At 42.5% G+C, this 27,684-nt stretch overlaps 1 protein-coding gene across 5 annotated transcripts in view; it reads right to left on the reverse strand.

Annotated features, from left to right (window-relative positions):
• LOC127421314 (cytoplasmic dynein 1 intermediate chain 1-like) overlaps positions 1–27,684 on the reverse strand; it is a 119,039-nt gene that overhangs the window by 40,144 nt on the left and 51,211 nt on the right. For all 5 annotated transcript variants that reach the window (XM_051664307.1, XM_051664306.1, XM_051664304.1 and 2 more), the window contains 3 exons: positions 27,289–27,388; positions 27,021–27,146; positions 578–724 (listed from right to left, as the gene is read on the reverse strand). In XM_051664307.1, the coding sequence (XP_051520267.1) occupies positions 578–724; positions 27,021–27,146; positions 27,289–27,388 (373 nt within the window). The remainder of the gene's footprint in view (positions 1–577; positions 725–27,020; positions 27,147–27,288; positions 27,389–27,684) is intronic.

Below are 27,684 nucleotides of genomic sequence, written 5' to 3' on the forward strand. Positions count from 1 at the left end.
AGTCTGGCCCTGCAAAGATGGCGGGTGACCTTTTACACTAAAGAAGACTAAGATGAGCCAGTAACAGAGGCAGTGAGAGGTGATTGCTACCAACATTCTAATGCAACAGCATAATTTAATATAATTTGATAAAACTCTATGAAAACACTTAGGTGTTAACTAAGTCCATTATGGAGTTTACTGAGGATGATTATATTTGTTCAGCAGGGGTTCTCAACAGGGGGTCCGCAATCCACTGAGTCTGCTTATTATTGTTTGATCACAAGCTAATACCTGCATAAAATGCAAATACAGTATGTGTTACACAAAAATGCAATATTAATATTAAAGCTAATGGTACGATGCTAATATTCAGCTAAATGTTTCATTGTCCTTCCCACATTCAAATGTATTAAGTACAATTAAAAAGTAATATGCACAAGTATATGATTTCTGGGCCAGACTTCTAATTCAACACTCAAATGTAAGCAATACAGTTGTAACAACATGGTCCCTATTCAGTCTCTCTATCCACCAAGAAGTCCTTGGCCTAATAAGGGTTAAAGGCCTCTGATGGAGGGTGTTGTTTGGGTCTTACTGTGTGTGCAGCAGCAGACAGAGGGGTCCTTTGGACTGGTGTTCTCCTGTGGCTTCTGTTGTCCCAGAGAACAATCTGCCCAGAGTATGTGCCACCCACCAACAGGTTAGGATGAAACCGAGCAAAACCCACAGACACAACTGGAGACTGGAGAGAAGATAACAAAACAACATCTTTAGGATAAAAAGAAAAGAAAGAAAAAAGACACTGAGAAAGACAGTGAGAGCTGGTTACCCTGCTTGAAAAAAAATAAAAAAATAAAAATAAAAACCTTAAACTGGTAACTGTGTTTTGAAACATGGTAGATGGTTTCTAGCTGGTCCAAGCTGGTCATTATCTAGTATAAGTTGGTCCAAGATGGTTATTGGCTGGGCCAAGCTGTTCATTAAAGGGTTCATGACATGGCTTTTTTATTATTTTAAAATGTTCCTTGAGGTTCACTTACTGTATAATATTAATAAAGGTATTTGCACAAAAAACAGTCATATATTTGTAAAACTTGATCATTTTCCATCCTCATTCTGACCCTCTTTTTTGGTGCTGCTTCTCCTTTAAGATTTGACAGTAAATGCCCACTGTTATGATTGGCTATCTGGTCTTGACTGACCTGCTCTCTTCTTGCTATCTCAATGCTCACCGCAACTGGGTGGGGCTACAGAAGTGATAAGGTAAAGCAGGTGTGGATGTGTTGTTGTGGAGGCGGTCAGATGCAATCACAATGTGGAGGAAGTAGAGAACGAGTTGTTTTGTTAGTTTGATTTCAACAAATGCTCTTTTTGCAGTAAGGAGGAAGTTTTGAGTTCTGAATCTTATGGTATATTTTTATAGTACAATGACCTCTTATATGTCAAAAGATCAAGGACATTTTAATTCCTCCTATCATGACACCTTTAACTGTGTCAAGCTGTTCATTAACTGGTCCAAGCTGGTTCTTAGCTCCTCCAAGCTGTTCATTAGCCGGTTCAAGCTGGTTATTAGCTGCTCCAAGCTGGTTATTAGCTGCTCCAAGCTGGTTAACTGGTCCAATGTAGTTATTTGCAGGTTCAGGCTGGTCATTAGCTGGTATAAGCTGGTCCAAACTGATTATTATTAACTGGTTAAAGCTGGTTATTAGCTGGTCCAAACTGTTCATTCTCTGGTCTAGACTGGTTTTTAGTTGGTCCAAGCTGGTCATTAGCTAGTCCAAGCAGATCATTACCTGTTTCAAGCTGGTCATTAGCAGGTCCAAGCTGGTCATTAGCTGGTTCAAGCTGATTATCGCTGGTCCAAGCTAAACTGGTCCAAATGGGTTATTAGCTGGTCCAAGATGGTCATTAACTGATCCAAGCTAGCTATTAACTGGTCCAAGCTGGTTATTAGCTACTCCAAGCTGGTTATTAACTAACTGGTCCAATGTGGTTATTTGCAGGTTTAAGCTTGTCATTAGCTGGTAATAAGCTGTTCCAAACTGGTTAATATTAACTGGTTAAAGCTGGTTATTAACCGGGCTAATCTGTTCATTAACCAGGCCAAGCTGTTCATTCTCTGGTCTAAACTGTTTTTTAGCTGGTCCAAGCTCGTCATTAGCTTGTCCAAGCTGGTTATTACCTGGTTTAAGCTGGTCATTAGTGGGTCCAAGCTGGTCATTAGCTGGTCCAAGATGGTCATTAACTGGTCCAAGCTAGTTAATAAATAACTGGTCCAAGCTGATCATTAGCTGGTTATTAGATGGTCCAAGTTGGATATTAGCTGATCCAATGTAGTTATTTGCTGGTTCAAGCTGGTCATTAGATGGTATATGATGGTCCAAGCTTGTTATTATTAACTTGTTCATGCTGGTTATTAGCTGGTCCAAGCTGGTTATTACCTGGTCCAAACTGGTCATTAGCTGGTCCAAGCTAGTTATTACCTGGTCCAAACTGGTCATTAGCTGGTCCAAGCTAGTTATTACCTGGTCCAAGCTGGTTAAAACCTGGTCCAAGCTGGTCATTATATGGTTCAATCTGATTAACTGGTCCAAGCTGGTCATTATCTGATCCAATGTGGTTATTAGCGTGTCCAAGCTGAACATTTATTGGTCCAAGCTTTACAAGATTGTTCAAGCTGATCAATAGCTGGTCCAGGCTGGTAAACCATTTTGGGCTAACAACAAACCAGCTACCATCAGGTCAAAACCTCTTAAGGTGTTCAAGCTAATTTTTGGAACATGGTAGCTGGTTGAAAAGCTAATGACCAGATCGGACCATAACCAGCTAGAAACAAGTTAGAGAACAGCTACTATATTCCAAAACACAGCTGCCAGCTTAAACTGGTTTTCCAGCAGGGTATGAGGATGATGATAAAGAGGATGCAGATGAAGAAGCGTTCACTGTAAAGATCTCATGTAGGGGAGGGTTTGGGGCAGAGTACCAAACTATGTTAAGGATTGTGGGAGCAGCAGTTTTATATTACAACATCATAAACAGAGAGCAGTAGAGCGAAAAGCATGGCCTTTTGTTGTGACAACCTTGGCCTTGAACTTTCCCTCTGTCTTTACTTTTATTGAGTTTTTGTTTCCTTTTCAGTGCCTGTCACATAAAATGTGCCCTCAAGCTTACATATTTTCACACAAAATTCTCTTTAGTACATCTTGTGCCCCTTACTAAGCCTTTTTACAATTATCTCAGCAGACCAATTACTGATAGGAACGAGAGAATTATTTTTTGTTTTACTTGCAAAACTGCCCTTTTGGCATGGTGTGACAGCAGCGAGACAGAAGTGTAAGAGATGTTGTTTTCATATTACTCTCCAGTCGTTTGTTAAGCAAAAACTATGACAGAGAAGAGTCTCTATTCCTACACCGCATCATCTGCTGCCAGCTAGTCATGCACCCTGAGTTCATTTTAAAGTGACTGGAAAACAAACCAAAGAAAAAGAAAACATGCTCCTCTTTTCTTTTATTCATTGCCCTCTCAAAAAAATACAGTTTCCATGAAAGTTTGGGAGCAGCCTTACATGTGAGGTGGTTTTTTTAAAAGGATTCAAAATAAACCAAGTTGGAGGGGTAAAAATAAAGGCGAGACTCGACCATCAGAAATAAAAAAAGATCCTGGAGTGGAGTTTATTTACACTCAGGACACACAGGACACTTGCATATGAAGACAAAATTGTTTGATGGTTGCGCTGGAGATTATTTGGAAACTCAGAAATACATCTGACTGATTGTGTGATTGACTACGGCCTCGCTGAGCGATACAATAAAGAAGCCTACATTATTGTTGTGAAAAAATAAAACAAAAAACAGATACTTGCATGCAAGGATGAAACCAAATATCCAAGATTGGAGGAGGGGGGGATGTAGAGGTTTTAGAGTCAGTCATTGAAAAACCAAAATTGGTTGACTGCTATTCTGAATTTTTAAGAGGATGTGTCCCCCTCAATGTCTAGTGGCATTAAAGCACCTGCTGAACAGGCAAGCTTAGACCAGCATGAATTTCCATGCTTGTCTGCGCTGTTTTGCTGATTTTGGTACTAGTCTAGCTGGTGGACCAACACAGCCACACTGCATCATCAAAACTTGCTGGTCGACAAATTGTTTTAAGCATAAACCTTACTAAATTTAGTTGGATTTATCTTAAAACAAGACTTCAAATCAAAATCAAATCACTTTTATTGTCACACAACCATATACACAAGTGCAATAGTGTGTGAAATTCTTGGGTGCAGTTCTGAGCAACATAGTAGTCGTAACAGTGATGAGACATATACCAATTTACAATAAACATCAGATTTACACAACACAATTTACCTATCTAATATACACATAATTACACACAACACAATATACAAATAATAATATACAATGTACAGTATACAATACACATAATATAGAATACACATTATACAATAAAAATAGTATATATAGTATATATCAAATATACAGTAGGTTGTATTGTACTGTAATGACATCCAGGCTGTCGGTTGATAGTAAGTTGCCAGTGCGTTGTTAAGAGAGAATATAATTTATGACAGTCCGGTGTGAGATAATAAGAGTAATAAAGGGCAGTGCTGATGTATTTGATCGTGAGAGATCAAGAGTTCAAAAGTCTGATTGCTTGGGGGAAGAAGCTGTCATGAAGTCGGCTGGTGCAGGTCCTGATGCTGCGATACCACCTGCCTGATGGTAGCAGTGAGAACAGCCCATGGCTCGGGTGGCTGGAGTCTCTGATGATCCTCCGAGCTTTTTTCACACACCGCCTGGTATATATGTCCTGGAGGGAGGGAAGCTCACCTCCGATGATGTGTCTGGCAGATCGCACCACCCTTTGCAGGGCTTTGCGGTTGTGGGCGGTGCTATTGCTGTACCAGGCAGAGATGCAGCCAGTCAGGATGCTCTCTACAGTGCAGGTGTAGAACCATGTGAGGATGTGGTGGTTCATTCCAAACTTCCTCAGCTGTCTCAGGAAGAAGAGGTGCTGATGAGCCTTCTTCACAACAGCCTCAGTGTGGACGGACCATGTGATTTCCTCAGTGATGTGGACACCCAGGGACTTGAAGCTGCTGACTCTCTCCACCGGTGCTCCATTGATGGTGATGGGGCTGTGTTCTCTTTCTCTTCTTCTGAAGTCCACCACAAGCTCCATTGTCTTACTGACGTTGAGGGAGAGGTTGTGCTCCTGACACCAGCATGTCAGAGTGTGCACCTCCTCTCTGTAGGCTGTTTCATCACTGTCAATGATCAGACCTACCAACGTCGTATCATCAGCAAACTTAATGATGGCATTGGAGCTGTGTGTTGCCACACAGTCATGTGTGTACAGAGAATACAGGAGTGGGCTGAGAACACAGCCCTGTGGGGCTCCAGTGTTGAGGGTCAGTGATGAGGAGATGTTGCTGCCCATTCTAACCACCTGGCGTCTGCTTGACAGGAAGTCCAGGATCCAGCTGCACAGCGAGCTGTTTAAGCCCAGAGCCCGGAGTTTCACATAAAGCTTGGAGGGCACTATGGTATTGAATGCTGAGCTGTAGTCTACAAACCACATTCTCACATAAGTGTTCTTTTTTTCCAGGTGGGAGAGAGTAGTGTGTATTGTGGATGCAATGGCATCATCAGTGGAGCGGTTGTTGCGGTAAGCAAACTGCAATGGGTCCAGTGATGGAGGCAGCACAGACCAGATGTAATCTCTGATTAGTCTCTCAAAGCATTTGCTGATGATGGGGGTCAGAGCAACAGGACCCCAGTCATTTAAGCAAGTGATTTTGGATTACTTTGGAACAGGAACAATGGTGGACGTTTTAAAGCATGTGGGGACCACAGACAAGGAGAGGGAAAGGTTGAAAATGTCCGTAAAAACACCAGCCACTTGGTTCGCACACGCTCTGATGACGCGGCCCGGAATGCCGTCTGGACCCGTGGGTTTGCAGATATTCACCTGTCGTAAGGAACGGGTTACATCCGCTACAGAGACGGAGAGTGAACTAACCTCTGTAGCTTCGGCAGCGAGAGCTCTCTCCGCGAGGGCGGTGTATATTTAGCTCATCCGGGAGAGAGGCAGCGGTGTTCATGGCAGAGTTTTTATTCCCTTTAAAGTCCGTGATGATGTTAATTCCCTGCCACATGCTTCTAGAGTTGGTGGTGTTAAACTGTCCTTCAATCTTGTCCCTGTACTGGCGTTTTGCTGTTCTGATCGTTTTTCGGAGGGCATAACTGGCTTGTTTATGCTCCTCCGCGTTCCTGGAATTAAAAGCGGAGGTCCGCGCATCAAGTGCCGCGCGAACATCCCTATTAATCCAAGGTTTCTGGTTTGGGTAGAACCGTATTGTTTTGGTCGGAACGACGTCCTCTACGCATTTTCTGATGAAACACATTACGCTATCAGCATAAAGCTCGATGTCGTCATCAGAGGCAGACTGGAACATCTCCCAGTCTGCGTGATCAAAACAGTCTTGTAGCGTAGAGTCTGATTGGTCCGACCAGCACTGGATCGTTCTGAGGGTGGGTGCTTCCTGTTTCAGTTTCTGCCTGTAAGCGGGCAGAAGCAGAATGGAAGAGTGGTCCGATTTACCAAATGGTGGGCGGGGGAGGGATTTGTAGCCATCCCCGAAGGGAGAGTAGCAATGGTCCAAAACACGGTCCCCTCGTGTGTTAAAACTAATGTGTTGGTGGTATTTTGGTGCAACTGATTTGAGATTGGCTTTGTTAAAGTCCCCGATCACAATGAACGTGGCCTAAGGGTGCGCGGTTTCCTGCTTGCTTATAATCCCGTACAGTTCCTTGAGTGCCTGGTCTGTGTTGGCTTGTGGCGGGATGTACACAGCAGTGATTATGACCGCTGTGAATTCCCTCGGTAGCCAGAATGGTCAACACAGAAGCATAAGAAATTCCAGATCAGGAGAGCAGAAAGACTTGATAGAATGTATGTTCCTCTGATCACACCAGGATTTGTTGATCATAAAACATACACCACCACCTCTGCTTTTACCTGAGAGGTCTTTCGCTCTGTCCGCTCGGTGCACGGAGAACCCTGTGGGTTTAATGGATGAGTCATCCAAGTTTCTGTAAGGCAGATAATGCAGCAGTCCCTCATCTCTCATTGGAAAGAGATCCACGCTCTCAGCTCGCAGAGCTTGTTATCCAGAGACTGAACATTTGCCAGTAGAATACTGGGTAGCGGGGGTCGATTTGCGCAACGTCTTACTCTGATAAGAACGCCAGCTCTGTTTCCCCTTTTCCTTTTGCGTTTCCGCGGCTGGGCAGCCCAGACAAAGGGCTCCGCTGCCGTGTTTCTAAACAGCAGGTCGGCATCGAGGAATTTGAAGTCCGGTTTATGGTGTGTAATTGCAGATCCAATGTCCAAAAGTGTTTGTCTGTTGTAGACAATAAGGCAGACAACATCCAAGACAAAAAACATAAGAATTGTAAACAAAACAAATATACTTAATGTATTATATAATTTTACTCGAGTAAATATATCTTGTTTTAAGGATGTTTAGATAGATTTTTTACTGGAAAACAAGACAAAAATACTAAGAAAATTTAGCACTGTTCACTAGCAGCAATAATACAGTCATTGGACATCAAAAGCCAACTTTTTAGTTAATAAATTGATTAGTATCTTTAAAAAGGCTGAAATGTTTCACTCAAGCCTTGATTAGTCTGATTGCCAGTACTGCTGGAAAAGGATCTCTGTTCTGTGATTAACAATCAGTCAGTCCTGAATACTAACAGAGAGGCAGGAGTGCATTGCTGTTCAAACACTCGCCTATTTCAATCAGAGCCACAAGGCCGACCTCTGAACCATCTTTCTTTCTCTCTCTCTCCCATAGTCATGTGTCAGGGACACGCTCCTCAGACCAGTGCTTCATTACTGGGCTAATGAACATGAGCTGGGGTCACCACAACAAGAGGGTAATAACTCCACTATGAAGCCATTAATCAGAGACTTAATGAAGTATTGTAACCTGAAACCTCAGCTCATGAGAGCAATCCCACCAATAGCCAATCACAGCCATCTCTGGCCTCTCTGTACACTGCAAGCCTGTTTTTATCAGACTTGTCTACTGTGGTATCATCACTGTGTCCAGCAGCAACCTATGACTACAGAATCGATCTGTCCTTAAGGATATCAAGTCTAAAGGCTTGAAGGGCTAGTTCAGCCAAATAGGAAAATTTTTCATGTTGTTCCAAACCCATATTACTTTATTCTTACATGGAACACAAAAGGAGCAGAATGTTAGCCTCACCATTCACTTACACTGCATATTTTTTCCATACAATGAAAGTGAATGGTGATGAGGCTCACATTCTGCCTAAAATTTACTTTTCAGGAAAATGCAGTACCAAAAATTGTAATCATATAAAAGTAAACAAAATGTTCTTACATTCAAACATTGTCATCTGTTAATACTACTGTGAACTGTATAGGCCCAAAAATATAATTTCTATGGTTTTGTATTCTCTGCAGTCGATAATGTATTGGTTACTGTCATAACCTCCATTCCCTGATGGAGGGAACGAGACGTTGTGTCGATGTAGTGACACTAGGGGTCGCTCTTGGGAGTTTTTTTTGGTTTTGCGCTGAGGAGCCGAGACAGGGTCCCGGCCATTTCAGCGGGTAGCTCAGCGTTGTGGCAAGAGGGACACAAAGTCTCAGTCCCTCCATCAGGGAATGAAGGTTACAAAAGTAACCAAGACGTTCCCTATCTGTCACTCACTCAACATTGTGTCGATGTAGTGACACTAGGGGTCCCTATACGAAACACCACAACAAGCTGAACTCTGTTACGTGGACTGGCGGTTCAGGTGCAGGCAGACCACTGCATAGCAAGTGCACTCGGCCCCCACGTAACCTCCCCCAGTGCCCCACGAGTGTCGTATGGCCCCTCGCACCCCGGGGACAAGACAAACTCATAGTGGGTACAGGCCGCACCAGCCGTGGCCTCTTCTTTTTTCTCCCACAAAAATGGAAAATCATTCAGCTGATGCAATATGCGTCCACGTCGGGGTGGGGGGGTGGGGGGGGTGTACTTTCCCAAGGGGAAAGACACCGCAGAGACCACACCCTGCCCGAAGGGGATGTAACATGTGGAGAACATGTCACATGGACTTACCTACCGGTAGTATCGCATGTGGAAGAAGTCCCGTGGTAGGTCCTTCCCGGGGGGAGGAGCTCTACAAACACGGCGACTGGTGGTAGAGGGAGCTCTGCCCAAGGAAGATGCGGATTTATCAACAGGAAAACCGTACAGTGGAAAATACATCACATGGGGTTACCCACGGGTAACCAGCACATGTGGAGCACCTACCCCAGTACAGGGCATACTAGCACACGTACTGAGCTGGCATCAAATTTCTCAGCCAAATTCACCTTCCACAAGGCTAAAGAGGAAAGACATCCAGGGTTCACCATCTCGTGAACTCGCATGGGGAAAAAAAGCGCACGTCTTCCCCTCCGGGAGGGGAAAGGCACTGTACGCAAACAAATGGTACACCCAGCCAGCTGCCCCGCATACTTACCTGTTCGTACCTGACAACACACGGGATGAGACCGGTTCAACCCGGAGATTATAAAATCTCGAAGGTATTGGGTGTTGCCCAGCCCGCTGCTCTACAGATGTCTGCTAGAGAGGCACCGTTAGTCAAGGCCCAGGAGGCAGCCACACTCCTAGTGGAGTGTGCTCGTAGTCCCAAAGGGGGCGGCATGTCCTGGGCCTGGTACGCCAAAGCGTTGGCATCCACGACCCAGTGGGCGATCCTCTGTTTGGAGACAGCCCTCCCTTTCCGCTGTCCTCCAAAGCAGACAAAGAGCTGCTCAGAGCGTCTAAAGCTCTGCGTGTGGTCCAAGTAGATGCGCAAAGCGTGCACCGGACACAGCAACGACAAGGCTGGGTCTGCCTCCTCCTGGGGCAGTGCTTGCAGGCTCACCACCTGATCCCTAAAAGGGGTCATGGGAACCTTGGGCACATAGCCCGGACGGGGTCTCAATATCACGTGAGAGTACGCCGGACTGAACTCCAGGCAGGTGTCACTGACAGATAACGCCTGTAGGTCCCCAACCCTCTTGATGGACATGAGTGCAGTTAGGAGGGCATTCTTCAATGAGAGAGCCTTTAGCTCAACTGACTCTAGGGGCTCAAACGGGGCTCTCCGCAGGCCCAGCAGGACCACGGGAGATCCCACGAGGGAATGAGGTGCAGCCTAGGAGGATTCAACCTCCTCGCGCCTCTAAGGAACCTGATGATCAGGTTGTGATTCCCGGGGGACTTACCATCAGGAAGAACACCAATTTGCGAACAAACGCCACTTCAAGGTATACAGGCACCTCGTAGAGGGAGCCCTGGCCTGAGTGATCGTGTCTACCACCGCTGGTGGTAGGCCACTTAGGTCTTCCGCGTCTCCCTCAGGGGAACTTGCCAGGGAGGGGCTGTCGCGAGGAGCGTGAGCTGAAACTGTTTCAGTGGGACAGCTGTTCTCTGAATGACTTCAGGCAGTTCAGGATCCGACTGCACGCGAGAGTCTAACTCCATCCCGAGAAAAGAGACGCTCTGAACTGGGGAGAGCTTGCTCTTTTCCCAGTTGACCCGAAGCCCCAACCGGCTGAGGTGCCTGAGCACCAGGTCCCTGTGCACACACAACAGGTCTTGAGAGTGAGCTAGAATCAGCCAGTCATCAAGATAATTGAGGACGCGAACACCCACTTCCCTTAGCGGGGCAAGGACTGCCTCTGCGACTTTCATAAAGACGCGAGGCCACAGGGACAGACCGAAGGGGAGGACCTTGTACTGATACGCCTGGCCCTCGAAGGCAAACCGCAGAAAGGGTCTGTGCCGAGGTAAAACCGAGACGTGGAAGTACACGTCCTTCAGGTCTACTGCCGCGAACCAATCTTGATGTTGGACGCATGACAGAATGCACTTCTGCATCAGCATCTTGAACGGGAGTCTGTGCAAGGCCCGGTTCAGCACTCGCAGGTCCAAGATTGGCCACAACCCACCGCCTTTCTTTGGCACAATGAAGTAGGAGCTGTAGAACCCCTTCTTCATCTCGGCTGGAGGGACAGGCTCTATCGTGTCCTTCTGCAGAAATATCATGACCTCCGCATGCAGGGCAGTGGTGTTCTCGACCCTCACCGAGGTGAAGCAGATGCCGCTGAGCCCGGGCAGGCGCCTGGTGAACTGAATCGCATAGCCGAGTAGGATCGTCCTGGCCAGCCAGCACGACGGATTGGAGAGCGCAATCCACACCTCCAAACTCCGAGCCAGGGGCATGAAGGGGACAATCGCATCTGACGTACCTGCGGGTGGGGCCTCACGGCGGGGCAGAGCAGGAGTTGCCACGTCGAGGAGCCTTGGTTCCTGAGCTCGTGGCTGTGCTGAGAGAAAGGTCAAAGCACTTACCTTGCTCCGCGTGCCCACCATAGGACCGGTCAGCGACGGGGAGGAAAGTGAACATCCTTGTGACATTTTAGTCAGTGTGAACCATGTTTATCCTCGTTGCATGTTCAGTTGAATTTCTTGTTATTAACATTTTTTATTGATTCCAAGACAGACAAAAATAAATGTAACCACAAAATTATACATTAGGAATCAACTTAAAACCCTTTATAACCCCACCCACCCACACACACACACACACACACACACACAAATATAAAATAACTAAATACCCACATATAAACAGACACACAAATAGTACATACAAAAAAAAGACAAAGTTCAACATATAGGAAAAAAATAAAAATAAATATGGTCTCCCTCCACTGCCCCACACTAGGACCTCTCCAAATGAGACAAATAACTGCCCCATTTTCTGCCATAACTCGACAGGTTCCCCAGCAGTCTGGAAATCATCTCCTCGAAAGCTACCACTCACGAAATAAGGGTGCATCAGTTGACTTCCAACCCCTAAGGATTAGCTGTCTGCCAATCATCATGCTGGTTAGGACCCAGCGTTTCATATATTTATCTCCTACATTCAGGACCCCTCCATCACCCAAAATACAAAGTCTGGGGCAAAATGAAAACTGAGTGTCCAGTACGTCACACACAAAACGCTGGATCCTCAACCAAAATTCCTGAATCTTAATACAACCCCAAAAAACATGGGTTGTGTCCCCGTCTTCTGAATGGCATCGCCAGCAGGTGGATGAGTCTTTAAGACCAAGCCTATACAATAGAGGGGGTCCAGTAGAACCGATGCAAAATCTTAAATTGCATCAGACGGATCCTTGCATCTCTAGATGCAGACCTGATGCTTTTTAGGATCCTAGCCCACTCTCCCTCCTCCAATAACAAATTTAAATCTTTCTCCCATAATCTTTTGAGAGAATTTAAAGCTCCGTCCCTCAGACTCTGAATTAACAGGGAGTAATACACTGATGCCTCATGACCCTTCCCAAAAGCAGCAATCACCACTTCCAGATTATCTGCCACTCAAGGGGGGGGGGTGTATGCTACTCCCAAAAACAAAGCAGAGCAGGTGGCGCAGCTGTAAATACTCATAAAATTGAGATCTGGGAATCCCAAAATTTTAAATCAAATTTTCAAAAGATCTCAATACTCCACTCTCATACAGGTCACCAAGTGTATTAACCCCCCTCACAATCCAATCTGACAAACAGAAAGGGGACTTATTAATACATATTTTAGGGTTCAGCCATATGCTCGTGGCTACGTTTAAATAAATATCAGAATTAAACACTCTGGACACTTTTGTCCATATCGAGTGCAAATGTAAAATGACGGGGTGCGACTTAACCTCTCTGGCTAGTTTAATCGAAAGGCTTTGCAGTGGTGAGATAGGGGCAAGAACTTGCTTTTCAATACAAAACCAGGGACGAGCTCTCTCAGGTGGAAGCGACCAATGAGCCAAATGTCTAAGACTGAATGCATAATAATAAAACAAAATCTTCGGTAGGCCTAACCCACCTTTGTCAATCAGCCTATGTAACTTATTGAAATTTAACCTGGGACATTTACCATTCCAAATGAAGGACTTCGCTATGCTATCAAATTGCTTGAAATAATAGAGGGGGACATCTACGGGGAGAGACTGCAGTAAGTAATTGAATTTTGGAATACAATTCATTTTAATAACATTAACCTTCCCAATCATTGATAAGTGTAATGAAGCCCACCTGTCCACATCATTCGAAAACCTTTTTAATTAAGGGATCAAAATTAACTCTGACTAAATCAGACAAATTTGCTGGGAATAAAATCTCCAAATACTTAATGCCCTGTTTGGGCCACTGGAAGGCACCCGGCTGGAAGGCCGTTACTGGACAGTACGCTGTCAAAGCCAAAGCTTCGGATTTAGACCAATTGACTTTGTATCCTGAGAATTTGGAAAAGGAGTTAATAATTCTGTGGAGGCAAGGCATAGATCTAGTAGGGTCGGAGATGAATAATAAAATATCATCTGCGTAAAGCAGAAGCTTATGCGCCACACCACCTGCCGTCACCCCTGGAAAATCATCCTCTTTTCTTATTGCAGCTGCTAATGGTTCCAGGGCAAGACAGAACAATAATGGGGAAGGAGGGCAACCCTGCCGGGTGCCCCTATCCAGAGTAAAATAATCTGAAATTAACCCATTTGTTTGCACCGCTGCTACAGGGTGTCTATAAAGTAACTTAATCCAACCAATAAATGTACTCCCAAACCCATACATTTCCAAAATCTTAAAAAGATAATCCCATTCTACCATATCAAACGCTTTTTCGGCATCAAGAGAGATGGCAGCGACCGGAGATTGATCATTCGCAACTGACCACATGATATTGATGAGACGCCTAATATTATCAGAAGAGCTACGGCCTCGAATAAACCCCACCTGATCAATATGTATAAGTGATGTCATAACTTTACTTAATCGATTAGCCAGAATTTTGGACAAAATTTTTACATCTAACTGGATCAGGGAAATTGGACGGTCACTTTTACACTCGCTTGGATCTTTGTCCTTTTTAAGAATCAGACTGATCCGGGCTTGCGTCATGGTTGGAGGAAGCTTTCCGTTCTTCAATGTTTCCGTATAAACTTCTAACAAAAGTGGAGCCAGTTCTGTAGCATAAGATTTGAAAAACTCAGAGGAAAAGCCATCAGGCCCCGGAGCCTTGCCTGTAGGCAAGGCCTTAATTACCTCATCAAGCTTCTCCAAGGTTATCTCAGACTCAAGATAATTGTTTTGCACAGTCGTCAGTTTAGGGAGATCTAATGGTTCCACAAAGTTCCTAATATATTCATCAGTGGATGAAGACCTGGAACTATAGAGATCAAAATAGAATTCTTTAAAAGCATTATTAATATCAATGGCTGAGGTAAATATTTCACCACCACCAGATTTCACTGAGGAAATGGTAGAAAAAGACTCTCTCTGCTTTATATATCTAGCCAAAAGTTTTCCTGCTTTGTCCCCCGACTCAAAGTATGACTGTCTTGCCCTGAATAACCAAAACTCCACTTTCCGTGACAAAATAGTATTGTATTTATATTTCAATCGGGTCAATTCTCTGAGGCCATCAGCTGACATATGGCGCTTCAGCTCTGCCTCGGCACTTTTAATATTTCCTTCCAACTTCACAAGTTCTTGTGCTTTGGATTTTTTAATGAACGAGGCATACTGTATGATCCGACCCCTAAGAACCGCCTTAAGTGCCTCCCAAGCCACACCCACAGAGGATACTGAGGACCAGTTGGTCTCCATATAAACATTGATTTCAGTCTTTAACATTTGTTGGAAATCAGGATTTTGCAAAAGAGACACATTAAGGTGCCAACTATATGATTTCTTTTTCTCTGTATATGGCAACACCTCTAAACTCACCAGAGCGTGATCTGAGACTAAGATATTTCCAATTGAGCAATCAACAACAGATGAAATGAGGGACTTGGACACCAAAAAACAAATCTATTCTAGAATAAATCTTATGGACTGATGAAAAAAAATGTATAGTCCCTACCGGATGGGTTCAAAAGTCTCCAAATATCTGTAAGACCAAGATTTTTACACATCCTGTGAAGCGTCAATGTTGCTCTAGGGGGTTTACACACTTTTGCTTCACTATGATCAAGGACTGCGTCCATCAAAAGATTAAAGTCTCCTCCCAATGTTATATCATGAGGGGTGCCAGCGGTTTGCAGCATCCCTTCAAGATCTATAAAAAAGCCCTGATCATCAGCGTTAGGTGCATAAATATTAGCCAAAATCAACCTTTGCCCTTGAATTTCAGCTAAAACAATAATGACTCTTCCTAATTTATCTTTAGTCTGTTTGAGAAATTTGAATTGTTGATGTTTATTTACCAATATAATAACTCCCTTGCTCTTACTTGAGCCAGCACTAAAAAAAACATGTCCACCCCATATCTTCCCAAATTTTTCAGCTTCCTGCAGGGAGAGATGTGTTTCTTGAAGAAACACTATATCATATTTCTTACGTTTAAGAAAAGTAATAACCTTCCTTCTTTTTATGGGGTGTCCCAACCCATTCACATTCCATGTAGAGAGACAATCCACTCATATTAACATTTGACATTTTGATATAGAAGAAAAAATAAATTGTGTGTCAAAAACAAAATTATACAGACCACATTCCCCATGAAACAATCAAACCCCGAACTTCCCCCCGAACAAAACAAACAGAAAAAAGAAAAACGTGCGCATCAACCCCATGCACGTAAGCGCCAACCAGTGACAATCCCTTTAAACTCAAAAGGTCCATGAACGCCCACGAGCCCCCACGACAACTTTGCCATCGGATTGCTCAATTTTGCCTCACAAATTTGTGAAAAGAATGAACACAAAGGACATGTAGATTAATTCACAGAACTGTCTCAAAGGTGTGATCTTCCACAAAACAAATTCCAGCTGATATAAACCGTTCAGATTCCTCTGACAGACAGACGAGTGTTCCGTGAGCCAGCTGTTATGAGTTCAATGGATGACGTAATCATTCCAATGTCCCGTAAAAATACTCAACAAAACAAACTACAGCCAGCAGGAGGAATAAGCACAGCTGTTCCAAAGCAGTGTTAATCAACAGAACAAGCTCCAGCTGCTAGGCGGAACACAAATGAAACAAAACCGGCATCCCGGTTCCCCGGGTGGTCGAGTCAATTCAATCGGAGGCCGCATAAAAGTATATACCATGCCTAACACAATCCGTCAACTTTATAAAAGACATCCTTTGTGTGAGCATGTAGATATTTTGCGGTCATCCGTTGTGTCCACTCTCAAACTTCAAAGCAAAGTAATATTTCATCAATGCAAAAGTTTCTTTAAGGAAAAGTGTTATTCAAAAACAAGCTCCAGCCGCTCGGCGGAGCCAACGCAGTTTACTCAGCCATTGATTCAATAAAAGACATTGCCTGATTGGGACATACAAATACTTTGCGACCAACCTTCATTTCTATTCTCAGTTTGGCAGGGAACATCAGAGCAAAAGTTATCTTTTTCTGATGTAAGAGTTTCTTGCATTCCTTGAACCGATCGCGTTTCTCTCTTGTCGAGTTCGCAAAATCCGGGAACAAGAAAATATTATGGTTCTTCCAAGAAAGCTTCCCTTTGCTCCTCGCCTGGCGCAACACAAGATCTTTATCGGATGATCTCAGAAATCTGGCCAGAATTGATCGGGACTTGTCTCCCTCAGCAAATCTGTGAGCCGGGACTCTGTGAGCTCACTCGATTTCCAGCTTGTGGCCTGTTATGTCGAGCAGCCTCGGGAAAAGCTCGTCTAGGAATTTCACCATATCTCTGCCCTCTTCATGCTCAGGAATTCCAACAATTCGAACGTTATTCCTGCGGCTTCTATTCTCAAGATCTTCAAGCTTTTCAAGGAGATGTTCCAAATCAACTTTGGTCGCAGGATTAGCGGTTAATTCCCTCTACGAAGATTCCAGAAAATCGATTCGTCTCTCAACATATGACACTCTTGTAACTATCTCCGAGAATTTAATTTCCATCGCCGTAATCGATCGACGTATTACAACGAGATCCTCCAAGTCAGCAAGAACCTTCGTCAACATCACCGACATGTTGGACAACTGATGCTGGATCACCTCTCCCGCCGTGCCATCCAAATCGAGTCCCTGGTCTGTAGGGCTGTCGGGGCTTTCATCCTGAACACGTAAGTGTCTTTTAATGTCTCCAGAGCCCGAGGATTTTGACTTATTTGCCATGTTTTGCCTCAAAGAGCAAATGTGTAACTGGGTGTATCAAATTTCACCGAATTATAACATGAAAATAATCAAAAATTTAGCAAAGTGCACAGAGCTCGTCACTCACACATCTGCTTCTTGCATGGCGTCACGTGACCCTCAGTTGAATTTCATAATTTGTATGTTTTTTACTTGCAACCCATTTTTAGGTCACAACCCACCAGTTGAGAACCAATGAACTTGATTGCTTTTGATGAACTTTGAAGTATTTCATTTCTTTCTTTTTTCCTTTTTGATGTCAATAGTAGTCATATAGTGTGTGCACATCAGTTGAAAGCATTCAAGTTTTACTGTTTAAGATACAAGACTGGTCATAACAGTGAGGGAGCCATAATCAGCTTAGTGATGAAAACATGTCATAGAACAATCTCAGTGTATAAAACATCTGATGTATACTTGCCTCATTAATGTAACCACATAAATCTAAAGAGACCTTTTGCTCCGTAACGAAGCACAGATAAATATGACAAGTATCTGAACTCTCTTTAAAGTCATAATCTAAACATGGCAAAGTCGAAAGACGCAGAGAGGAAAAGGCATGAACAGGCTGTATATTCACACCATATGTCTGCTCTTCCATCTCCAATAATGGGATCCTGAAACTAACTCCTTATCTTTACCATGGAGGTCCATAAACACCACTATTCGAGCACCATGCTCCACATGCAGGCTTTTGCTACTGGAATTAGCTCAATTTGTCCCAATAGGCAGGTTGGCTGGTTCTGCCATTTGGGAAACTAGGCAGTGGACCATAGTTCCGCTCGCTTTAAGAATGTCATAAGGGTGCATGCTGTCGACTAATGAAAGGCATCTTTTCATAAGAAGTTCGGATGTCTTTTTACGGACAGATTTATGTGCATTTCTTGAAACTACTGAGATTTAAGGTCACTGACCTGCTTTAACTGGCACCAAAGTACATAAACTTCCAGGGGTGTGTATATCCCAAGGGGACATCCACCCAATTTGGAAAAACAGCAATTTGTCAATATTACAGTCAACATCCCTGTTGAAAACACAACCTGAATATGTTGTGTTTTGGATGCTGGTGTCCCCACCAGGCTATCTTAACCAGCAAGCCTTCCTTGGTAAACCAGTTTCATCAGAAAAACCAAGCCTTTGATTTTAAGCATTTATTTTATAGGATGGACAAGAAAGAGACAGGAAAGTTGAGGTAGAGAGGGGGATGAGATTGGGACATGACCCAGGCCAGACTCGATCCTAGGTCCCTATGAACCAACAACTCTTACATTTCACGAGTACAACCAATTGCACCATGACTCTTTTTTTTTTTGTTTTTTTTTTTTTTTGCTGGTGAACACCATAGCCTTGTTGGTGCATCAGCTGGATGAGCAGTTATCAAACTTTTCAATGACAAGGACCCCCAGTATGATGACATCCTTGTGAAGGACCCCCCGTCCTATAATATAAGGTCAGCTTTATGTTTTCATGTATAAAGACCCTCTGTGTGAGAAAAATAGTAAGCGTGATATAACAAAGATAAAATGTTAGCGAAATTAAATAATTGCCTTTTATATTGTCATTGTCCTTAAACAAAAATATTATCTCCAAAAGAATGTATCTTGTATTAAGTTTATGGTTTTTCCTTTTTTCTTCAGCTTATGTCCACTATTAATGTTTGTATAAACCAGAAAAGAAATGTTTTCAATTAAATTCAAGTGTATTTACATAGCGTGTCCAGAATAAATAGTATTTCTATTATTATTTCTTACAGTTAAAAACTATGGCTGTCAATAGACTAAATTAATAATAATTAACCTCTCCATTTCCAACAAGTCTTAAAAAAAACAAAAAAACAATTACACTTATTATTTTTTTGAGGGGGATTTTTCCCCCTTTTCTCCCAATTTGGAATGCCCAGTTCCCAATGTGCTTTTAAGTCCTTGTGGTTGTGTAGTGATTCACCTCAGTCTGGGTGGCAGAGGATGAATCCCAGTTGCCTCCGCATCTGAGATCGTCAACCTGTGCATCTTATCACGTGGCTTGTTGAGTGCATTGCCACAGAGACATAGCGTGTGTGGAGGCTTCACGCCACCCACTGCGGCAACCACGCTCAACTCACCACGCACCCCACCAAGAACGAACCACATTATAGCGATCACGAGGAGGTTACCCCATGTGATTCTACACTCCCTAGCAACTGGGCCAATTTGGTTGCTTAGGAGACCTGGCTGGAGTCACTCAGCATGCCCTGGGATTTGAACTAGCGAGCTAGCGAACCCCAGGGGTGGTAGCCAGCGTCTTTACCACTGAGCTACCCAGGCCCCTATTACATTTATTTTTTTAATTTTCTTTGGACCCCCTAGCTCCCCCTTGTGGCCCATCCCTGGACCCTGGTTTGAAAACCCTTGAGCTAGACTACAATAACTAGCTCTAACCAGCATTAAACCAGCTAGGACCAAAATAAAAATGCACTACACAAACGTCTTTGACCTGTTTTTACATCTTGCGCAGGTGCAAGATGCATTTTTTAGACACCGTGTCAAGTTCAATGTTCGCTGTGTCAAGAAATTCAACTGTTAAAAACACATCTTCACACCTGCGTTCTACTCTACTGGTGGGAATGCATCAAGCCTTTTTAGCGCAATGACACTGTGTGAACAGCCCTTAGTTGTCTCTCTTTAAGAATGTTACAGTATTTCAGCTCTTCCGCAATTGCAATGCAGCTTTGTTTTGTACACTTAAGCAATTCAATTCAATGACTCATTTAACTAAATATATTTCTCATTTCAAGCTAAGCTTGACGTCTGACAACCTGGAGCTGTGATGATATTCAAATTGATGAGTGAAAATGCAAGTGAAAACACAATCCTGCATCACTTTTCTGCAGTTTAATACAAGGGTGTAGCCAGGAAATTACTTTTGGGTGGGCCTTAGCAGAAATGGATGGGCCATTTGGTTTTTTAACCAAATTTTCCTAAACAACAGAAAAGCGGCACATTCAAACAGTTCTTTCACACTTATAGAAATCAGAATTTATGCATTTTATAACTATTATATAAATATATATTTGAAGTCAAAGAATCATCCCAAATATTCTGGGTGGGGCTGGGTTTAATTTGGGTGGGCCCAAGCCCACCCCGGCCCAACCTTGGCTTCACCACTGGTTTAATAGGTTTTACTGGCACTTAGTGCATGGCACATGATAATATCATTGGGAAAGTATCAGTATGTGATAATCCACCAGAGTAAACCTGTGAGGAGAGATGGCATGAGGGGAAAAGAGGGAACACTCCCTCTTTTGTTGCCCCCTTTTTACAAGCAAAAAGGAAAAGGGGGAAAAAAGCATTTGGAGTCATTTGTCAGGGAGGGGATGACTGTGTAACAGACAGTACATTCACTGCCGCCTCTCCTGAAGCACCACAATCATGTGGTTCTCAGCAAAGCTTATTAGCTCCAGATGCACTCCTCTGTCTTCCACCAGCATCCTTCACTCTCTCCCTCTTTTTTCCCCAAACGGCACCCCATGGATTTTGTCACTCTGCGGTTACTGGCACAGGCTGTGTAATACCATATCTCCGTTTCAGAGAACAATGGAAATGAAGCCAGTCAATGCGAGTAGTTCTCTTTCTCTTTTACCTTCGGACAACAAGGAGAGTACTAATGCCTTCCGATCAACAGGAACAGAATGTACTTTATTTTTTAAAAGGAGATCAAGCATAGTCAAATCTGTATAAAATGCAATTTTATACTTAAAGGTGAAGTGTGTATTTTTTCTACAAATAAGCCATTCGGTTGAATTTGATTTCCCCAAAAAGTGTAAAGTGTAAACACTGTAGCGCTATCACAATATTGCTCTGTGTGAGCATCCCAACCAACCCAACGCATCAATATTGGCTGAACCAATGGCGTAAATTGTGATGGGATTATTGATTTGTCCAACCAACAGAAGATGGATGGAATTTCGAGAACCATGTTTGAAAAATTATTTTTGTAATTACTTTTGTTGACAATAGTCATGCAGAAATTACACCCTTCACAATTACTTTCTTTTGATCTGGCAGTGCACTTATAAAAGCCAATTTGCTTTTCCTCAAAATACATAAAAAGAAAACCACAAAATAATTCACTTTAAAGTATTTGGTTCCTTGTCCAAATCAAAGTTTAGGCCATTTGTTTTTTGTTGAAATTATCTTAGCCTTTTCTAGAATTTCACCTTATTTCATGCTCTAGAATCAAACCATAATATTCAGCTTGTTCTTGAAGCTTAACCCATTTAATTCATCTAGCTCCAAAACCTAAACATACATCATTCCCCATCGATTTACAAACTGTTAAGTTCTAAATTAATCCAAATCTCCTGGCCACAGTAATGCTTCTATGTGGACATTGGCGTAGGCAGTAAAACTATAGCGGACTCTTCCTCTCTCTAAGCTGTGAGCGGTTGTGAAGCCTTTCTACACTCAGCTTTATGAGCGCATGCAACTCCATCCACCAGCATTATTTACAGCGGGCCTCTCTCCAAGCTCCTATGAATACATATCCCTCTGTGCCAACCCTGTTCAATGAGCTTCAGGCATTTAGCAGGGGTTCATACAGAGTCATCCTGGGTAAAAAAAAAAAAAAAAAGATATCAATAAAGTACAGGCGAAGGAGATGAGGGCTGACAGTATCAGTGAGCAGTTTTTAGGGGTGAGCCCTTGATGTGGCGCAAGGCAGCCCACTTTAGATGGTCATATGATGTTTTTGGCGAGCTGGGCCTGCTGTTATGATGGGCCCAAAAGAACAGAGAGCAGGCAGCCAAGATCACACCGCACAGAGCCCATACCAACCAAAACCCCTCAACCGTCTGAAAAGGAGTGGCTTTTTGTAACCATGCCCAGCCAGTGGCCTTAGACACTTTGAAATAAAGGAGGGAAGTAAGGTTACTCCTTTGACTTATTTTCCATAAAAAATATCAAAATGTCCTTAACAGAGACCTAAGCATAGAGATGGATGATGTATTTTCTTTTTTCCTCCTTGAAAGCCACTGATGATAAAAATCTTGGTTTAAAAGCATATTATGTTCCAGATTTCAATTTTGCTTTGAGGTGATTATTGTGTGACTTTAGCAAGCTGTGACATTAATTTCAATTTGCAATTTTTTCCCCACTAAAATAGTTGTTGTGTTACAGTTCAGAGTGTCAGCTACTGTTATGTATTTTTTTAATATAAAATAGGTATTGTTTAATTGCTGTAAATAAACATTGCAGTTCTGCTACCCTGGGTGTCTGAGGGTTAAAACAAGATAAATTCACATGAGAAGCAAAAGTTTCTCCTATGCCAGCCTAATATGTCGAGACAACTATAACACACTGTTTCTGTGGCACTAAAAAAATATATATTTGTTTGAGCGTTCCGACCACCCAACACAGCAACACTGGCTTAACCAATGATGTGAGTTTGGGACGTTCGACGGGGGGAATATTCAGGAAAGCTGTTTGAAAACAATGTTTATTTTTGCAATTCCATTTGGCGGTGCTAGTGACACAGAAATGACACACATCAGCTTTAAGGATTGCTTTCAGAGAATGTATCTAGAATATAAGAATATTTGCCAAAAACAATGTGCTAATAAATAAACATTTTTCATTAAATATTTAAAAGTAGCAATAAAATAGTTCAGTATAATTAAAATGAAATATTTAGTCACTACTGTATGTGTGTCCTGTGTATTTTTATGCTTATTAGAGAATCACATCGTTAGCTTAGCAACATGCTAATGTCAAAATCTGTGAGTTGAGTCTCCTGGTGCATTCAAATCATGTCGAAATTATTGTATTTACGATTGTATTCACAAGCTGAAAGTTGTAACTACCAGTGAGAAACTCTATGAGCCTCGACTTTCCAAGTTGGGGTCACGTCAATTAAAGAATCATGGTGGAAGCAAATTTGTATTGGTCATAATTCAGTTTTACTTGTAGATTTTGACAGTCCAGTTTAGTTTATATGCGTTTTTGTACTGTTAATGAAGAATAATGAAGAAAATAAGACTAATTTAGCTGGTATATGAGGCGACAGGTTTGTGCAACAAAGCTACATCATTATATATGGTCACATGAGAATGATACGATAGATGACACACCTAATCCATGCTAAAAAGGCTTCCTGTCTGTCAGTGAATGAAAAAAAAAAAAACACATGACATTGCAAAAAGGGTTTATTCTTTACAACTAATATTCCTTGAGCACACATTATATTAACGACTTCCGACCTTGTAACTACAAACTTCCAAGGAGGAGGAATTGAACATGGCATCCCATGTAGTGTGCTTTCTGTGTGATGCATGGAGTTGCTGCAGCATTCCAAATCAGTTACTTGAGATCCAAATGATGTAGAGTAGAGTATAGTGAGGCATCTCACTATTGGAACTTCGCTAGAGTGTAAGAAAAAGAGAGAGACTGAAGCCAGGAGAGATGATGTGGTGAAAAGAGGTAAAGATGGAAGAGCAAAGAGAGAGACAGTGGTGCTGAAAAGGGGGGTGGGGGGGGGTGAGGACACGTAAATCTGGAAAAACTTCTGCAAAACTGCTGAACTCCGCCACACGGCCTGCCAAAAGTGAGGGAAGCCACAGCTAGAAAAAAGGAGGGGAGCAGAAGAGAGGAACGGAGCATGTGGGGGATGAGTATATGGCTCTTGCATGCATGTACCACAGAGGGAATAAGATCAGTGCGGTTTGGAGGGGTTAAGCGGCAGAACATGCTCGCACATTAAGATCCATCAGATCCCGTTCTAGTGAGCGGGGAGCACCATCGTTTTGAACGGAGCCCAGAGTGAAAAAGAAAATTTCGGCAAATTGGCCCAGCCTCTTTCATCCTCAGCCAATGGTAGAGCATGCAAGCCCCAGGCCAAATGTTTGTAGATATACTGCCTCTCTCTCAATTTCTCTCCTCTTGAAGGTTGAACCTCAGGCCACACTGAGGGAAAGCTGTGAAATACCATTCAATGTTCTTCATTTTATATGTGTGGCCCCAAATAGCATTTGGACTCAAAGCGCCCAAAATTAATTATCTCATTGCAATTGATAAACAAATGTTAAAGCAGGAGTCATTATTTTAAAGAAACATAACACTGGTACACTTTTCAAATAAAACATTAGGTTTGATAAAACAATAGAATATAACATCATACCCCATTGGTTGTTGTGTTATGACGTCATGATATTTGGTCACAAGAAGTGCAAGAACCATATTGGATTAGTGCACGGTTTACGTGAGCTGATGAGAGTGAATAACGATTTAACTTTTAGTCTGTCTATCATACAATTGCCTTCAGAAGACTTAGAATATGTCACACAATGGACTACTTTTAAGACACTTTTGGATGCTTTGAAGTAGGGATGTGCACGGATAGCCGACATTCAGTTAACCTTTCGACGTGCCACTATTTGAATACCAAAATCACTATTCGGATATTCTACACATGCAATAGAGGTCTTTAACCCAACACAAACCATCAGGTTTTCCGGCCGGGTTTGAATCAGTTTTTCAAGTATAGGGCAAGTTAGGGGCTGTTCAAACATGCTTTTGTGTGCTTTTCTATATATTGTTAACACACGCTGGACGAACGCATTTGACTAAATCTCACTGTTTTTTCATTCAGCGTCTCGCACAGGATTGCTACATTTTTAGATCACTGCATTTATAACCAAGTAAAGTTAAAAAAGAACTTTCATTTTATAAACGCATCTCGAAACACCTGTGTTGCATTTCATTCATTGTGCTGTGTTCTGAAAAAGTTCACGTTACAAAAAGGGACTTCAACAAAGGGTTGTTTTTCACCGTGCAAAGTTTCAGCACTTGATAAATGATAAGACAATGTTTTTCCCTTTTGCTCTGGTGTGCATATTTACATACAATAATTAGACAATAATTTAATAATTAAACCATTTAAAAATCAGAGCACCCCAAAGAGGCAATTAAACCGCAGCAGTGTAACTCAACACACATGACAAAACTGCAAATACAGGCAGTAACAGTTTGATTATTTTTGTTTGACTTCAATGTGAGTAGTTACTATATTAACACCTTATTACTGTAGTAACATCATGGTCAATTGCATCAAAACTATGGTTTTGGACAAAAAAATTAAAACATTGTTTCTACAATATTACTATAGTAAAACGATTGTTAATTTTTGTATAGGTTACTCTCCAAGGAGCGATACAATCTACACTCGAGCGATGCTGAGCTGCGGGATAAAGGCATCACCACTCTCGCCCTGGATGAAGAGGGGAACGTGTGCAATCAACAGACCCGCCTCTGGATCAAACCCTTCTCTGCACATCCCGACATTCACCGTGATCAAATCACTGCGATCAAATCAACCTTATATAATTTTTATTTATTATTATAAGTAGTATTATATTAAATTTTAAGAGTGGAAGCAGGAGACCGGATGGGAAAAAGAGTGGGACAAAAGGCAGAATCGAACCAGGATTGCTTGCAAGAAAATAAACATTTGCAATGTCTTTACATCCCACGCCAATACACGGGCACCTTTAACCCAGTTTGTTGTTTATTTCTGTGGTTCCACCAGACTATTGGGGTGCAAATATCTGGGCTGTACTGCAGGTGCTATTTACACCTGGGTTCAAATAGTCACTATCCTTTTGTGTTTCACAGAGGAAAGAAAGTCATATGGGTATGGAATGACATGAGGGCAAGTAAATGATGACAGACTTTTCATTGAACTATTCCTTTATGTTAGTTATGAGTAAAGGTCATCATTTGTTTGCTTCTTTTATTATCTACTATATGCAATGAAATGCATTCATTTTTAAGTGTGGCTTAAATGGCCAAAAGTGTCCATATACTTTCTTTACATCCTATTAGCTATAACTTTTTTGTGTATGTGAATGTATACTGTATGAGCATATCTTTATATTTGGAGCAACTGTGTGTGTGAACGAGCAAGTGTATGTGTATCTATCTGTGTGCATGTGAGAGGTGTTCGCCAGTGTGGGCACTGGAAAAGCAGCACATGCGCGAGCAGTCCACGTGGGTGGGCAATACATATGCGGCTTGTTGGATTAGGAAGTGGTAAGCCACATCTTTTTATTACAGAAATGTCTCTCTAATATCGCTCCCATTGCACCAGGCTGTCGCCTCTCTGACTTGGATACTCGGTCGTCTCCCTAAAAAGACCCTCAGCCCCAGGGTCTTTTACAATTCATGTCAAAACCAACACTAGATATGTTTTACACACAAACCCCAGGATTTTTTCAGCCTTACCCAAGCGGACACACACTATTTTATGGTGTTCTATTCCGCTGCGGTACTCCAAGGCCAGCAAGCACCTTTAATTAAAGATCACCTTACTCTTCGTCATCCTAAGTGGCACACTTCATTAGACCTCTCTTTTATTGAAGCTACTGTACCACTTCCTCTACCATGGCTTTCCAATTAGGTCATTTCGGTATACATTTATTGGGAAGTGCTTAGAATACTACAGTATGGCTATGTTTGGAATGGAATACTAGTGTACTTCTTACTGCACAGTATGTACTGCATACTGCCAACTATTTTTCTTTAAAACTGTATGCATTCTACAGGTAGTAAGCAGTGTGTAATAATAAACATTTCAAATAGTAGTATACAACATTGCTGTCACATCCAAATTTGTGAAAATAATAATTTATTTTTTCAAAGTTTAAACAAATAATGATGCAAAAATCCCGGTTGATCTGTTTCCAGTGCAATTTTGCTCCTTTTATATTCTGTGGAGCAAGACTTCAGACTGTAAGATTTTGAAGCCGTGTTAATGTGTTCACCTGGCAGTGGTAGATGTACTCTGGCGTGGTCTTCTTGAATTTCATGTTCCACACCAAAGCCACACCATCTGGCTCATGAGGGGCATCTTCATTGTTGTTGTAGGAGGCCACCAAGAGCTCTGGATACTGCAGGCATAAAGTGGAGACAGTGAGGAGAGAGAGGATGAGGATGGTAAAGCTGTCTCAGAGACAGAGCAAGGGAGGATTCTCTTTTTTAAATGAACAGGTGTTGACACATTCGTGAGGTCAGAGAGAGAGGTCACTCTACCTGGGGGGACCAGTCCAGACACGTGATGACCCGATGCTTTGACCACCGCTCATCATAGAACAGACGATTGAGGGAGAGACTGGAGCCACCCTGCAGATCTCTGAGAGGGGGAGGGATGCTTATTAACATGGGATCTGGGGTTTTAATAAGAGTTTTGTCATATATGCTGCTAATTATTAATGTAAAGCAAATTGTAGCAAGTTAGAGTGAAAAAGACCTATTTTGATGGACCATGTTGTGCTGTATTCAGTGTATACATGAAAAAATAGGAAATAAATTGCATAATATAGTGTGTTTGCAACACCCAAACAGAATGAAATAAGAGGTTGTGAATGGATGACACCATTTTAGAAGAATTTCTTTGAAGAACAAAGGTGGCATGCTAATTACTGTATA

Source organism: Myxocyprinus asiaticus, chromosome 30 (assembly GCF_019703515.2).
Source record: "Myxocyprinus asiaticus isolate MX2 ecotype Aquarium Trade chromosome 30, UBuf_Myxa_2, whole genome shotgun sequence".
NCBI classification, from domain to species: Eukaryota; Metazoa; Chordata; class Actinopteri; order Cypriniformes; family Catostomidae; genus Myxocyprinus; species Myxocyprinus asiaticus.